This window comes from Neoarius graeffei, chromosome 15, assembly GCF_027579695.1.
Source record: "Neoarius graeffei isolate fNeoGra1 chromosome 15, fNeoGra1.pri, whole genome shotgun sequence".
In the NCBI taxonomy this organism is placed as follows: Eukaryota; Metazoa; Chordata; class Actinopteri; order Siluriformes; family Ariidae; genus Neoarius; species Neoarius graeffei.
The window spans coordinates 70,008,794-70,023,795 of NC_083583.1; the positions used below are offsets into that span (position 1 = coordinate 70,008,794).

The 15,002-nt window shown below is 44.1% G+C and overlaps 1 protein-coding gene across 1 annotated transcript in view; it reads left to right on the forward strand.

Annotated features, from left to right (window-relative positions):
* The window catches only part of shc2 (SHC (Src homology 2 domain containing) transforming protein 2), a 35,641-nt gene extending 20,915 nt beyond the window's left edge, over nucleotides 1-14,726 (forward strand). Inside the window, exons 10-12 of the mRNA XM_060940619.1 lie at nucleotides 13,383-13,550; nucleotides 13,817-14,106; nucleotides 14,601-14,726. Of these exons, the coding sequence (XP_060796602.1) occupies nucleotides 13,383-13,550; nucleotides 13,817-14,106; nucleotides 14,601-14,726 (584 nt within the window). The remainder of the gene's footprint in view (nucleotides 1-13,382; nucleotides 13,551-13,816; nucleotides 14,107-14,600) is intronic.
* Nucleotides 14,727-15,002: the final 276 nt, after the last annotated feature.

Here is a 15,002-nt window from a genome sequence, read left to right on the forward strand (position 1 = left end):
GGGAAATCACTCTGGCGGACACTAGGACAACTAGGCATTGAGGGACTGGCTAGGAAACAGCTTATAAGCAGCATGACCAAACAGGCGGAGGTGGCATCCCGGTGGATTTGGCTGAACTGGGATAAGCGATGGGAGAATGGAACATCAAGAACTTAGAGTAGGGTGTCAGCAGGTATAGGGTAGGGTCAGTAAGGGGCTACTGAGCTGAGTGGCAGAGGTGGGGGTAGCTCCAGGACGCTGGTTCTACGGCCAAGCCCCCTGGAGGCGTCATGGGACTAAATCGGCGAAACACCAGTGAAGGGGGGTGCCCATTTGACAACCCACTGAAGCCTCTCAGCTCAGGTCCTGGTGCCTCTGGAGGGGGAGGGGGTAGTGAGAGAGAGAGGGAGCGATAACCAAGCTACTGGCTCAAAGGTGGGATAGGAGGAGGGCCTGTAAAGTTGAGCCAGGTGCGATGAACAATCGTATTCTGCATATTCAGTGTTTGGATATTTCTGTTATTATTATTTAATGTAGTTCCAGTGCACATCACTTCAAATTTGCACAAATGGTGTCTTTTGACTTTGTACTTATAAATATGCACTAGAGGCACTGTGTCAAGGGCACAGTGGTATCCCATTTCCACAAAGGTCAAGATCACAGAACTGAGAGAAATGAGGCCACTTGTCTGGAATCTGATGACAAAAGGAAAAGGATATAATACTTCCATGGCTAATAATATTAACTAAGTTCCTATCTTTCACAAATTTCTTGATGCAGGCCAGTATGTGTCAGTAAAAAAAAAATGCAGATAATTGATCTGATGTGTCAGGGTCACTCCAGGACAAGACCAATGTTCCCAAATAAAAGCCCATATATGCCTTCCTATTCATGATCAATAGTAACTATGGGCCTATCTCACACCATTTTCATAATACAAGCCATTGAAAATATGCAGGTCATTGATTTGACCTTTCAAGGCCACTGTAGAGCAATTTTTTGGTGCCAAAAGAAAGTCCATACATGAGTTCCTATTCATGATTAATAGTAACTGTGGACCTATCTAACACAGTTTATGAGATACAGGCCTTCGAAAATACAGGGTCACCAATCTGACCTTTCAAGGTTACTCCAGGTCAAATTTTTTGGTGCCAAAAGAAAGTACATATATGACTTCCTGTTCAAGGTTAATAGTAACTATGGCCTTACCTTGCTCCATTTTTGAGATATAGGCCATTGAAAATATGTGACCTAATATTGGCCTAGATCAAATGTCAATAGAACAAAACTATAAATATTCATTAAGACATGTTTTTCTATGGCAAAGGAGCAAGGCTAGCTCAAAGACCATGAAAAATAGACAAAACTTTGACTTTTTGCTATAGTCACCTAATTGACAAGTTCAAGGTCATGTAACTCAGTGAAAATAGGTCAAATTGCTTAACTGATGCGAAATACTTTGAAGCCCCCCAAATAGGTTCTCCGTACCCAATTTGGTGAAAATTCATGAAAAAATGAGGGAGAAGTAGCGATTTAACACATAAGTGACCTTTGACCTAATTCTGGCAAAGGGTCAAGGTCAGAGGTCAAATGAGTGCAAAAAGTGTTAAGGTATAAGGGCCATGGAAGATGGCATGAAAGAATTTTGTCTAGCTTGTTCTGGTACTGTACCAGGTGGTCATTCATAGCCATTCCTGAAAAATGTATGACATCATAAAATGACTTCACGATGTCATGTAATGTCATGCATGATATGGCGATCACAGATGGTCACTATCTATATGCACACCAAGTTTCATCCAGATATCTTGAAAACTGAGTGAGAAATTACCCTACTACTCTGACATGGACACTAAACCTAAGCAATTTCAAGATCCCATTTCCACTTCAGGGGAAATGGGATCTTGAAATTGCTTAGGTTTATTGTGTCCTTGTCTTTTTAGTGTACACCTTAGGGTGTACATTAAAAAGTGTGTTCTGTAGGTGCTAAAGAAGGCATCTGGACTTGCCTGGAACTCTTGAAGAAGTTTCACCTCTCATCCGAAAGGCTTCTTCAGTTCTGTCTGACTAGTGGGGAGTTCCAGGTATTTATCCTCTAGTGCAGGGGTTCTCAACCTTTTCCAAGCTGCCCCCCCCAAAGCTGGTTCATTGCAGTTGGGGCCCCCCCTCCTCCTGGCGCCACCCCCCTTACCAGCCCCACCCCCACTACACCACCTTGCATAGATAGATAGACAGACTATTATTTTTAGGCCCACAATTATTATTATTATTATTATTATCAGTAGCGGTAGGTAGGCCTATCATCATTACTAGGCTATTGTTATAACTGGAAGTATCATCAGACTTCTAATGTGAGCTTGCAGGCATTATTATTATTACTATTATTATTATTATGAGTAGTGGTAGGCCTATTATCATTACTAGGCTATAGCTATATAATTATGAGGTTACATGTTTTGCTGTTATTATTATTATTATTATTATTATTATTATTATTATTATTATTATTATCAGTAGGCCTATTATCATTACTAGGCTATTGCTATAACTGGGAATTGGCACTAGACCTCTATGAATTTATGCTTTATTATTGTTATTATTACTAGGCCTAATAATAGGCATATCATCTGCATGTTTTACAGAAGCTTGCAGGTAGGCGATGTTAATGTGAGACCTGAGCCTGCTTTGCCTTGCAAAGATCCTCAATTCTTGGTGCAATGTCTGATAAACATAGCCTCAAATCATCCTCGATTTGTGCACGATTGCGGTATTTCATTTTGAGTGCAGTCATTTTTGAGAATCCTGCCTCACACAAAATGTGGACGCGAAAGGGAGGAGAATCTTCAAGGCAATGTCACAGAGTTGAGGGTATTCCTGCATCAATGCTGCCCAGAATGATGAAAGAGGGCAGGAGGTAAAAAGTTCCTTCAGCCTACTGTCACTCTTCAGCTCAATAAGCTGTTCCTGCATATCAATTGACAGCTCGTTTGCTGTGCACACAAATGGATCTCGAACCCACGCAAAAGAGTGATAATCCTCTTTAAAGTATGTCGCAAATTCTTTTCTCATTGCAGACAGGTGCTCAGACGCTGATTGAAATAGAGAGGAAAAATTGTGTGACGTGCCTGCATCAGTGATAGTCTGCAAGGCTGGGCAACATGTCGCAGTTCCCTCGACTGATGCGGCCATGCCAGAGGTCAATTTTTTGTGTGAAGGCGTCCACTCTGTCTGCGAGGAGCAAAATATGAGTTTCGCGGCCTTGCAGAGACAGGTTGAGGCCATTCAAACGGTCAAATATATAGACCAAATAGGACAGAGACACAAGCCACATAGTGTCATCCAGATGCTTTGCCAGATCTGATTTGATCTCTGTCAAAAAACACTTCACCTCCTCTCGCAGCTCATACAACCGCTGCAACACCCGCCCCCTGGAGAGCCAGCGAACTTGAGTGTGCAGAAGCAGCTGTTCGTGCCCTGACCCCATCTCCTGGCAGAGGACCCCAAACAAGCAAGAGTTTAGCGGCCGTGATTTGATTAGATTTGTCATTTTCACGGATTGGTTCAGCACGGAGTCAAAGAGAACCGGCATTTTTTTAGCAGCTAATGCTTCGCGATGGACCATACAATGTGTCCATTTCACAAGTGGAGCTACTTGCTGAACACGAGCAACTAGGCCACGCTTGCGGCCCGTCATTGCCCGTGCACCATCCATGCATAGGCCAACGCATTGGTCCCAAGCCAAACCATTTTCACGGATAAAAATATCAAGGAGATTGAAGATGGCTTCTCCTGTAGTGTGCGACTGAAGAGGCCGGCAAAACAGGACATCCTCCTCATTCGCCTTGTCACGCAGATACCTGACATAGGCGAGGAACTGTGCCTGCCCAGCAATATCAGTGGATTCATCCAGCTGCAGTGCGTAGTAAGGACTCTGTTTTATGAACTCTATGAGTTGCTCTCTGATGTCATTAGACATGTCTGAAATCCTCCTAGCGACTGTGTCATTGGACAGTGGTACTGCACCGAGTTTGGCTGCTGCACTATCTCCTATCATTATTCTGCACGTCCTGTGCGGCCGGCAAAATGAGAGTCTCGGCAATTGTATGCGGTTTACCCAGTTTAGCTATTCTTTTGGCCACTATATACGATGCCTCCAAACACTGTTTAGACACAGTGCTGTGCACTGAAATGGCTGCCTGTTGCTGATGGAGGCCATCAAGCTTTCTTTTAAAATATTCTGCCGGTTTATCTTTAATAGCAGCATGTTTTGTTTCGAGGTGCCTTTTAAGTTTGCAGGGCTTCATGCTGTCGTTTGCTAGCACCTTGGCACACATGACACACTGAAGTCTCAGATCAGCCGTGACTGTAAATCCAAACTGCAGGTATGCTTCATCGTACCTTCGAAGCTTTTTTGCAGCTGGTGGTGCGTCGGTTGCCTTGTTGGTCCTCACTAGAAATCTCTCCATTTTTGTTAATTATAATTTGGATGTGTGGCTATGTTAAGAAACAAGTATCGGGGACTAATCAGACGGGACTTATGCACGTTCTTTAATGCAAGTCTCATCTCATCTCATTATCTCTAGCCGCTTCATCCTTCTACAGGGTCACAGGCAAGCTGGAGCCTATCCCAGCTGACTACGGGCGAAAGGCGGGGTACACCCTGGACAAGTCGCCAGGTCATCACAGGGCTGACACATAGACACAGACAGCCATTCACACTCACATTCACACCTACGGTCAATTTAGAGTCACCAGTTAACCTAACCTGCATGTCTTTGGACTGTGGGGGAAACCGGAGCACCCGGAGGAAACCCACGCGGACACGGGGAGAACATGCAAACTCCACACAGAAAGGCCCTCGCCGGCCCCGGGGCTCGAACCCAGGACCTTCTTGCTGTGAGGCGACAGCGCTAACCACTACACCACCGTGCCGCCCCTCTTTAATGCAAGTGTTTAACAATTTTGCAGGCAATACTAATTTTATTTGAAGACTTAAGATTGTAGTCCTGAGTGAGTGAGTGAGTGAGTGAGTGAGTGTGCGATTGTCTTAGTCGTGTGTGTCGTATGTGTTGCAACACAGTGAAAAAGGCAGAGGCTTACCCTATTAGCTAAGTGCACGCTTAGCAGTTAAAAAATAGCTAGGGCTGAGATTGGGATAGTCTTTAAAAGACTTTTTGTGGTATTAGTCTTTAAAAAGACTGTTTGGGTTTGAAGTAAAGGCCTAAAGTAGATCGATATCAACACTGATAACAGATAGACTAGCGAGAGCTGGCACAAGCGAACTTGGCAAGAGACTAGACTAGAGTGAATGAAGCTCAACGTGTGTGCAGACGCTTATATAGTAGGCTAACCTAGCAGTTACATGACATCGCATCACAGGCTCAAAATACTACCCCCTGTATTGGTAAATTTGAAATGAAACTGTGTGGTTGATTTGTTTCTGTGTTGTAGTAGTCCAACCACTTGCATTTTCGACATGGGAATTTTCATGATTTTTTTTTCCCCTTCATCCTAGCCTACTCATGCCCCTCCGGGAGAGTGTCCGCGCCCCCCCAGTGGGGCGGGCCCCACCGGTTGCGAACCACTGCTCTAGTGGACCAAAAGCAAACCTAAGGAGAGTCATTGAGGTCACATGGGTCATTGACGCTCTCAGTCATCCTGTAGGTGTTAGGGTCACTGGAAGCCAGGTGTGAATGGTATTAGCAGTCTAGAGGGTTGTTAGGGTGATCTGTGGGTCACTGGCTCTCTCTGCTATCATGTGAGTCACTGAAGGTAGTTGAGTCTTGATGCAGATGTGTATTCAGTTTTCTGGGAAGTGTGCCAAGGACTGCATTGTAGGTGGTGTCTCAGACCACCTCCTCTGTTCAGTGATGGTCATTCCAGGTTGACGAAGATGGCTTCTTTTACTCCTCTTTCAAACCACCGGTTTTCTCTGGCTAGAATGTGTACATTGCAGTCCTGAACTGAGTGTCCTTTGTTGTTGAGATGAAGGTAGACTGCAGAGTCCTGGCCTGAGGAACTGGCTCTCCTGTGTTAAGCCATGCACTTGTGAAGTGGTTGTTTCGGTTCCCCAATGTACAGGTCTGTGCATTCCTTGCTTCATTGAATTGCGTACACTATGTTGTCCTGTTTGTGTCTGGGCATTCTGTCCTTAGGGTGGACCAATTTCTGCCTCAGGGTGTTACTGGGTCTGAAGTGTACAGGGATGTTGTGTTTGTAGAAGATCCTCCTGAATTTCTCAGATAGTCCATAAATGTAGGGAATGACAGTGTTCTTGCGTTTGTTGCTGTTTCCTTCCCTGTCCATTATGTTTCTTTTTCTGGTCTTGATGAAAGCCCAGTTGGGATATCTGCACTTCTGAAGTGCTTCCTTGATGTGTTTTTGCTCCTTCTCTTTTCCCTCTACTGTTGTAGGAATATTCTGAGCCCTGTGATGAAAGGTCCTAATAACCCCCAATTTGTATTCCAGTGGGTGGTGAGAGTCAAACAGTCAGTACTGGTCTGCATGTGTGGGTTTCTGGTAGACCTCAATGCCAAGGCTTCCGTCTTGTTCGATGTGCATGCTGCAGTCCAAAAAGGCTAGGTTGTTTCCACTGTCGTCTTCCCGATGTCTAGCCAATGACCCACAGATTACCCTAACAACCCTCTAGACTGCTAATACCATTCACACTTGGCCTCCAGTGACCTTGACACCTACAGGATGACTGAGATCGTCAACAACCTATCTGACCTCAATGAGTCTCCTTAGGTTTGCTTTTGGTCCATTAGGGGATAAATACCTGGAACTCCCCACTAGTCAGACAGAACTGGAGAAACCTTTCGGATGAGAGATGAAATGTCTTCAAGAATTTCAAGCAAGTCCAGTCACGTTCTTTAGCACCTACAGTTTACAATGACCTGGATGACTTAGAACCTTCACAGACATAAAAAGTGTGTTTTTATAAGCACATTTTCATAAATATATGTTTAAAAACATTTTTTAAAAAGTCCTCTGCAGAGATGGGAAAATCTGGAGGAATGGCTATGACCTAAAAAATACTCCATCATTCAGGCCTTTATGGTCGAGTGGCTAAACAGAAGCTAATCCATTGTAAAAGACATACGCTGCCAAAATACCTTAGAATTCAAAGATGGTTTTGCCCATATATTTCAAACTATGACCCATATATGATGAAATCCATGTTGGGTACACTCCAATCATGGCATTGTCAATGAAATTCTCCAGATATGCTCCAGATATGATCCAGATTCTTGCAAAATTTTAAAAAGATATCTTCAAATTCTTGGGGTTTTGGCCCAGTGATATGACAAGCATGAGGAAACAGGTTCTCTGGTCTGATGTGAGAAAAATTTAACTTTTTAGGGATGACCCCCAAGTGCAACATCTGGCAAAAACCAGGTACTTTTTATCAACTGGGTAATACCATCACTGTTGAAATATGATGGTAGCAGCATACCTCTAATATGTCACCTCAAATACTTGAGCTGGTGTTCTAGCTACACCCATCAACTTACTCCTCAGATAAATCCAAACTTGCTTACATCATGGGATTACTGAGAAGATATGTGTTAGCTTGGGCTACCAAACTACAGTTAGTGTGGGAAAACGAAACTACAATCTGTTCCTCTCTCTCTAGCGTTGTCACAGAGATGAAAAATGTGTTTGGCTATCCAGTTCAGGGAAAAGACACTGCCAAATGACTGCTTGCTCTCTGCCAAGGGTCCTGTAGTGTGGCACAATATTCAGTGGAGTTCAGGAATCTGGCTGCAGACATGGGGCAAAATGTGGAGTGACTGCAGGGGGTCTTCCTGAACAGGCTGAGTGATCGAGACAAATATGAGTTGGCAGCAAGAGATGAACTGGACCGCCTGGACTCCCTGATCTCCCTAACCATCTCCTCTGTGAGTGGCTCCAGTTTCACCTTATCTCCTCGCCTCATGTCCCTTTAGTGGACCCTCACCCTTGGCAACACCATCCCCACATTGACAGGCCGACCATAAAAATAATTGGCTGGAGCGCTTCTCTTGCTTGCAATCTACTCTCCCTTCAGTCATTTCATGGCCCCCTTGTCTGTCTCAGAGTCCCGTGACCTGTCCTCTGTTCCTACTGAATATCATGATCTGGGCAAGGTTTTCAGTAAAGAATGTGCTCTCTCTCTCTCTCTCTCTCTCTCTCTACATCAGCCTTATGATTGCACCATAGACCTCCTTCCCAGAGTGTGACTCCCCACCAGTCGGCTTTACAATCTGTCCTGTCCTGAGACATGGAAGCCTACATTAATGACTCCCTAGCTGCAGGCATATTTCAGCCCTCTTTGTCCTCTCTGGGTGCTGGGTTATTTTTTGTGACCAAGAAAGATGCCCTTGTATTGATTTCCGAGGGTTGAATGCCATCACAATCAAACCCCTTCATGGGGCCACTATGTTCACCAAACTGGACTTACGCAATGCATACCATCTAGTTAGGATACGGGAGGGCGACAAGTGGAAAACTGCTTTTAACACCCCCTTAGGCCTAATAATGCCTTTCGGCTTAACTTGTTCCAGGCACTAATTAATGATGTCCTTAGGCTTTCCTAAATCATTTTATCTTTGTACACTTGTATAAACATTCTCATTTTCTCTCAGAGTCCCCAAGAATATACCCTCCATGTGTGGCAAGTACTCCAAAGACTTTTGGAAAACAAAAACTGAAAAATGTGATTTTCATGTCTCTTCAGTAAGTTTCCTTAGGTATATAATTGAGAATGGACCTTGAAAAGATCCAGGTGGTGGCAAAGTGGACTAAACCCAAGACCTTGAAACAACTGCAGTGGTTTTCAGGCCTCACCAACTTCTACTGTCATTTCGTAAGGGACTACAGCTGTGTAGCGGTGCCTCTCACAAAACTCACCTTTCCCATGACCCCATTCTCCTGGACCCCTGAAGCTGACCTCACCTTTGCCAAGCTGAAGACACTTTTCACATCTGCTCCCATTCTGGTACAGCCCAACCCTGTCTGCTAGTTCCTCATGGAGGTGGATGCCTCTGACACAGGGGTGGGGGCAGTTCTTTCCCAGCATTCCATCCCAGACCTTAAACTTCACACCATTGCCTTTTTCTCTCAACATCTAAACCCTGCTGAAGCCAACTATGATGTTGGGGACAGAGCATTGCTCCTAGTGAATTTCACATTGAAGGAGTGGAGGCAGTCTCCTCCCAATTGCCTTTTAGTGCCAGACTCAGTTCATTCCCAGGTGCTAAAAGTAGGTTCACACTTTCTGGTTTGCCTGTCACCCAGGAATCAGCCATACCCAGGGTATGGTTCACAAAGAGACAATGTCTCATTAAGAGACATTTTTGGTGGCCTATCATGGAAGCCAACATCTGGGCCTACATTTCTGCCTACACTGTGTGTGCTTGCAATAAGACATCCCATCGACCACCTTCTGTTCTCCTTCATCCCCTGCCTGTAGCTCATCATCAGTTTTTTCCAAGTGGCCCACTCCTGGCCTTAGGGCACGACTGTAGGCAGAATCTAATATCTAACAGTCGATTAAACTCGTTAGAGTCCATCATAGTTCTCTTTGCTTGGGATCGGTTGACCCCTAGCAACATCTCGATATTGCTCCAGATCTTGTTAGGAGTTTTTTTTTTGTTAAACAACATCTTCTTTTGCAAAGCACTGTTTTCCATATGGCATAAATGGCCCATATATTTCAAATATTGGGCATGGCAAAAGTCCCTTATAGAGCATGAATTTGTAATTTTGCGTAGATGCTTGTTTGAAATCTTGAAGGCCCAGTTGATATCTCCTTCTACTTGAGTTGCAGGATCTACGTCTTTCTTTCTCTGGACGCAAGAGGGAGCATTTTTTCTGGCAAATCCACCTGTTACCATCTTTCTCAGAAAGCCATTCCAGACATTCTCAATTTTGTATAGGTCGGCTGCTGACAATTCGTATGTTTGAATTCCATATAGCAATCTCGATCTCACACATGCCGTTAGGATCTTCATACGCATACTCAGATATATTTCTTTATCAGTCAGACGGTGCTTTACTTCCACTTTTGGAAAGCAGATGCAATTCTTGAGTGCAAAGCTGCAGATGATTTTTCCATATTAGTAATTATATGACCTGGGTATCGAAACTCCCTGACATTATTTATGCTGATGTTATTTACAGATAGTAGGGATTTCTGAGTCTTGATCGACTCGTTGACATTGAATGCCATGGACTCTGTTTTAGAATAAGACATCTGAAGTCAGAATCTTGATAATGTTCTGTCATATATATAGCAAGGATCTGATTAAGCTCTTCCATATCTTTCGAAAAAATTACCACGTCATCAGCTAGTCACCCATGGTCACATATTAAGCTTGATTTTGTCACCAGGCTACCCCTCTCACAAGGTAACACTGTTATAATCACCATCTTTGACCACTTTTCAAAGATCGTTTGCTTCATAGCCTTGTCAAACTCCCCACTGCCAATGAAACTGTTGACCTGGTTCAACAAGGTTTCCATTCATCCACTCAGACATCATAGCTGAACGAGGCCCTCAGATCCTTTCTCATGTATGGAGGTCTTTCTGTCAAGCACCTGGAGCCACTGTAAGTCTGTCATCCCGGTTCCACACCCAGATTAACAACCATACAGAATGGACCAACCAAGACCTAGAAGCTACATGTCCACCCTAAACCCTGCCTCCTGGAGCACAGGCCTTCCGTGGGTTGAATGTGCCCATAATTTGGTGACCAGTGCCTCCACTGGTATGTCCTCTTTCAAGTGCTCCCTGGGTTATCAGCCCCCACAATTCCCCACTTATGAGGATGACATCACCATACCCTCTATACAAGCCCACCTCCAGCGATGTTACAAGGTTAGGAAATCCGTTGACTGCAACTGATGAATTGCCCACTGTCATCACACACCCGCATCCAATTACCCAGTTGTGTCAGAAGGTCTGGCTTTCCTCTAGCAACTTTGCCCTCAAGATGGATTCCAGACAACTCATTTCCCACTACATTGGTTCATATGAGATTGAATGCATCATTAACCCCTCTGCAGTCAGACTAATGTTGCCCAAGTCCATGTAAGTCCACCCTACTTTTCATGTTTTCCAGCTCAAACTGTGTCCAGCAGCCCTCTGGCTGATCCTCTTCCATCTGTCCAGACCATTGATGACCATCCAGCTTACACTGTCAGATGGCTATTGGACATGTGCCACAGAAGCCATGACTACCAATATCTCATGGACTGAGAAGGATCCTGAGGAGCATTCCTGGTGTCCCCAGGATATGATCCTGGACCCTTCTCTCATTTGTGACTTCCACCAGGATCCCAGCAAGCCCATTAGGGGAGGGGGGTACTGTCATGGTTCTGGCCATAGCTCCTGTTTTCTCTCTTCTGCATGTGTCTCAGCATCATGGGCATGGCTTCCCTTCTATTCTCCCAGGCTTCCTGATGGCAGAACACCTGATCCTCATTCCTGTGCAGTATAAGGAACCTGGCTTTTCTTCAACACACTGCCAAATTGTTGCATCAGCCTGAGTGGTAGATTATATTCTAGATCACTTAGTATTGTGTGTGCTAAGTTTTGTTCTCCATTGCTTTTGCATTTATTTAACCTGTTTCCCCATGTCTCCAGGAATTCTCCTTCTCACCAAGATATTCACTTCAGCCTGCAACTTGCTGATCATGTCCCAGCCATGCTTCCCCATCGCTTTCTTCCCCATCAGCCCTGCCTCACCTTGCTGCCTACTGACCTCCCACCACTGGCTCAGTGGTTGAACACCATACTCCCACTGTGGGGATCTGGGTTTGTTTCCTAATCTGGGCAGTTTCTTTCCACTACCCTCTTTTCCCTGCCTACTCCAACAATTCATAAATCAACTTCAGTTTTTTTTCTCCTTGCTTTGCTTTTGTCATGGATTTGGAGCCACCTACTACTCCATACAACAGAGTCTTCCTCCACACCCTTACAGACCGGAGTTCTACAGAGGTATTTAGACCCAAGAACTGAGAAGACTCAGACACCAGCATGGAAGCCTTGCCATCCTCCACCAAACCCAACAACAAGTACTCCTCAACCTGTGCAACAAGCGGGGTGGTACTGAAGCAATTCATCACTTGACTCTCGACAGGAATGGTGGAGTGCCTCCAGTGCCACCGACCCTCATTCCTGGATGAAGCTGATCAGATGCCGTAGGATCACATGGTTGCAATCCAGGCATCTTCCTTTTTCCTCTCTCTCTCTCTCTCTCTCTCTCTCTCTCTCTCTCTCTCTCTCCTACTCCTCCAGGTCCTATCTCCCCAAAACTGGCCTACCCCTCCACTGGGTCCCAGCTCCCCCAAAACCAGCCACCCAAACCTGGTTTCTCTCTTCCATTCTCCTTCACCTTTGATTCTCCCCTAGCTCTCTCTCTCTCCACACGGGTAGAACATTCAGTGCCCAGCAGGACTACATGACCCAGTCACATGGACCTCATCACCATACTAAGACTCCTCCAGCCACCCATACCAGTTACCCGAACTTAAAAAATGTGGTTTTGGATGAGCCCAAGGATATGGTCAACATGGGAGTAATCAAGGAGTCTCACAGTGGTTGGAGCAGTCTGGTAGCCTTGGTGCCCAAAGAAGATAGTTCTGTCCATTTTTGTGTGGACTTTAGGAAAGTGAATGCGGTGATGAAATTTGACACATACCAGAAGCCAAGGACTTGAACTGTGAACTGGAATTGGGGGAAAGCCCTGAGCTAGTGATGGCGCCTTTTTGAGTTGTTTGATTTTTTTTATTGAGTTGTTAAAGGTGTGCTAAAAAGCACAGTGCAAATGCCACCCTAGAGCTATTCCATCTGTCTCCTGAACCTTCCTCTGCACCATTACACACTAATAGTACAAGTGTGATGCCTCACAGGATTCAGTTTAAGATTTTAATATTCGTTTTTAAATCCCTTCCTGGGTTATCTCCTTCTTATTGTTGCTGATTTGCTACTATTAGTCCAAATACTGCATCAATATCTCTGAGGTCCTCTGGCCAGCTTCTTTTGTCCACTTATGGTTTAAAACAAAGGGTGACTGTGCTTTCACAGTGATTGCACCAAAGCTCTGGAATAGCTTACCATTGCACATTAGATGTTGTTCTTCTATTTTAGTCTTTAAATCTACACTGAAAACTCATCTGCTTTCATTATCATTTGAGGAGAATTAAATGTATTACAGAGCAGGTCGTGTATGTGTGTTGTATGTTGATTTTATACCTTTTATCATATTGTGATTTAATGATCAATGTAAAGCACTTTGGCCAGCAAGGGCTGGTGTTAAAGTGCTACATAAATAAAGTTGACCTGATATATCCTTAATTAGCCATTTTGCATCTTTGTATGGCTGTGCACCATAATCTCATTTTTTAATCACTTCTAGGTGTGACATCTGATGGGTATTTGAGAGCAGATGGACATCCTACTAGTAGCCAGGATTATGAGGAGCACCTATATGTGAATACACTGAACCTGAACAACACAAGACCATCATCAGATGCACAGGAAGAACACAGCCCTGGGAGCCCCAAAAAAGACATCTTTGACATGAGTATGTCAGGTCAAAGGCCACAGTCTAATCTAATGTCGGTCTTCTAATATAGGTCTACACCTTTAAATATGTCAATAGTTTTCCATTTAACTAGCTTTATTGTTTTGTATTCTTGAAAAAAGAAATTCATGCCAATCTACAAAATGACAAAATTTAAAACCTCAGTCAAACAATTCATAATTTCAAAAAGCAGTATATTCTGTAGCAGGGTACAAAGAGTTTATACTTATAATTGACCAGTCTGCCTCTATCCACTTTGCCCCCAGGACCTTTTGAAGATGCTTTGCGTCTGCATGAGGCTGGTAGTGTGTGTTTGCTGGAAGACAAGTGGCCAAGTCCCCCACATCGCAGAGCCCCTGTAGCCCCGACTGAAGAGCAGCTCTGTCAAGAAGCCTGGTATCATGGGCGAATGAGCCGCCGGGATGCAGAGAAGCTCCTGATCCATGATGGAGATTTCCTAGTGCGGGACAGTGCCACTAACCCAGGCCAATATGTACTGACAGGGATGCACTGTGGCCTTCCAAAACACTTGCTCCTGGTGGACCCAGAAGGAGTGGTGAGTCATTGGGTTATAGTTTATTGGTTATGTGCTAGGGGTTATTCAAACATGGCCCTTTGCATTGAGGATTCCTGTTACTGGTGGACCCCAAAGGAGTGGTGAGTTCATGGGACATAGGCCAAGATTTGAATACCCATTTCAGAGTTCGGAAGCAGTTCCTTTGCACAAGTGATCATTTTGTATTTTAAAGCTCATTGTGTTCAAAGAAGAAGATAGCTTGCTCATCAGGGATAAATAAATTTATTAGGGATAAAATTAGCTCATATGTTTAAAGTCTTTAATTTTCTGTAAAGCTGCTTTGTGACAATATCTGTTGTTAAAAGTGCTCTACAAATAACGTTGACTTGAACTTGTACAAATTTTTATTGACAGAGATTATTGTACAATAAAGTGGTAACTATTTTTTAACGAGAAGAGACTGAGATTCTTATTTTGTTTTCTTTGTCGAGAAGAGACTGAGATTCTTATTTTGTTTTCTTTGTCATTGGCAGGTACGCACTAAAGATATGCTGTTTGAGAGCATCAGTCACCTAATCAACTATCACCTGAACAACAAGCTGCCCATTGTAGCAGCTGAAAGTGAACTTCATCTCCAGCAGGTGGTGTACAGAAAATAATGACCACCAATTAAACAAGTGTGTGTCAAAATTAAAAGACAACTTTTGCACACGCCTATCTTCACATAAGGAACAATCTGTAGTACAATTAGATTGTATTGTATTAACATACATCCCATCCTTCATTGAAATATTGTAAATTAGTAAAATTGCCCCCAAGTTGAAAGAGGGTGTGAATCAGTGTGTACATGTTGCCTTGTGATGGATTGACGTCCCATCCAGGGTGTATCCCCATCTCCTGCCTTGTGTTCCCGAAATTGGCTCCGGATTCACCAC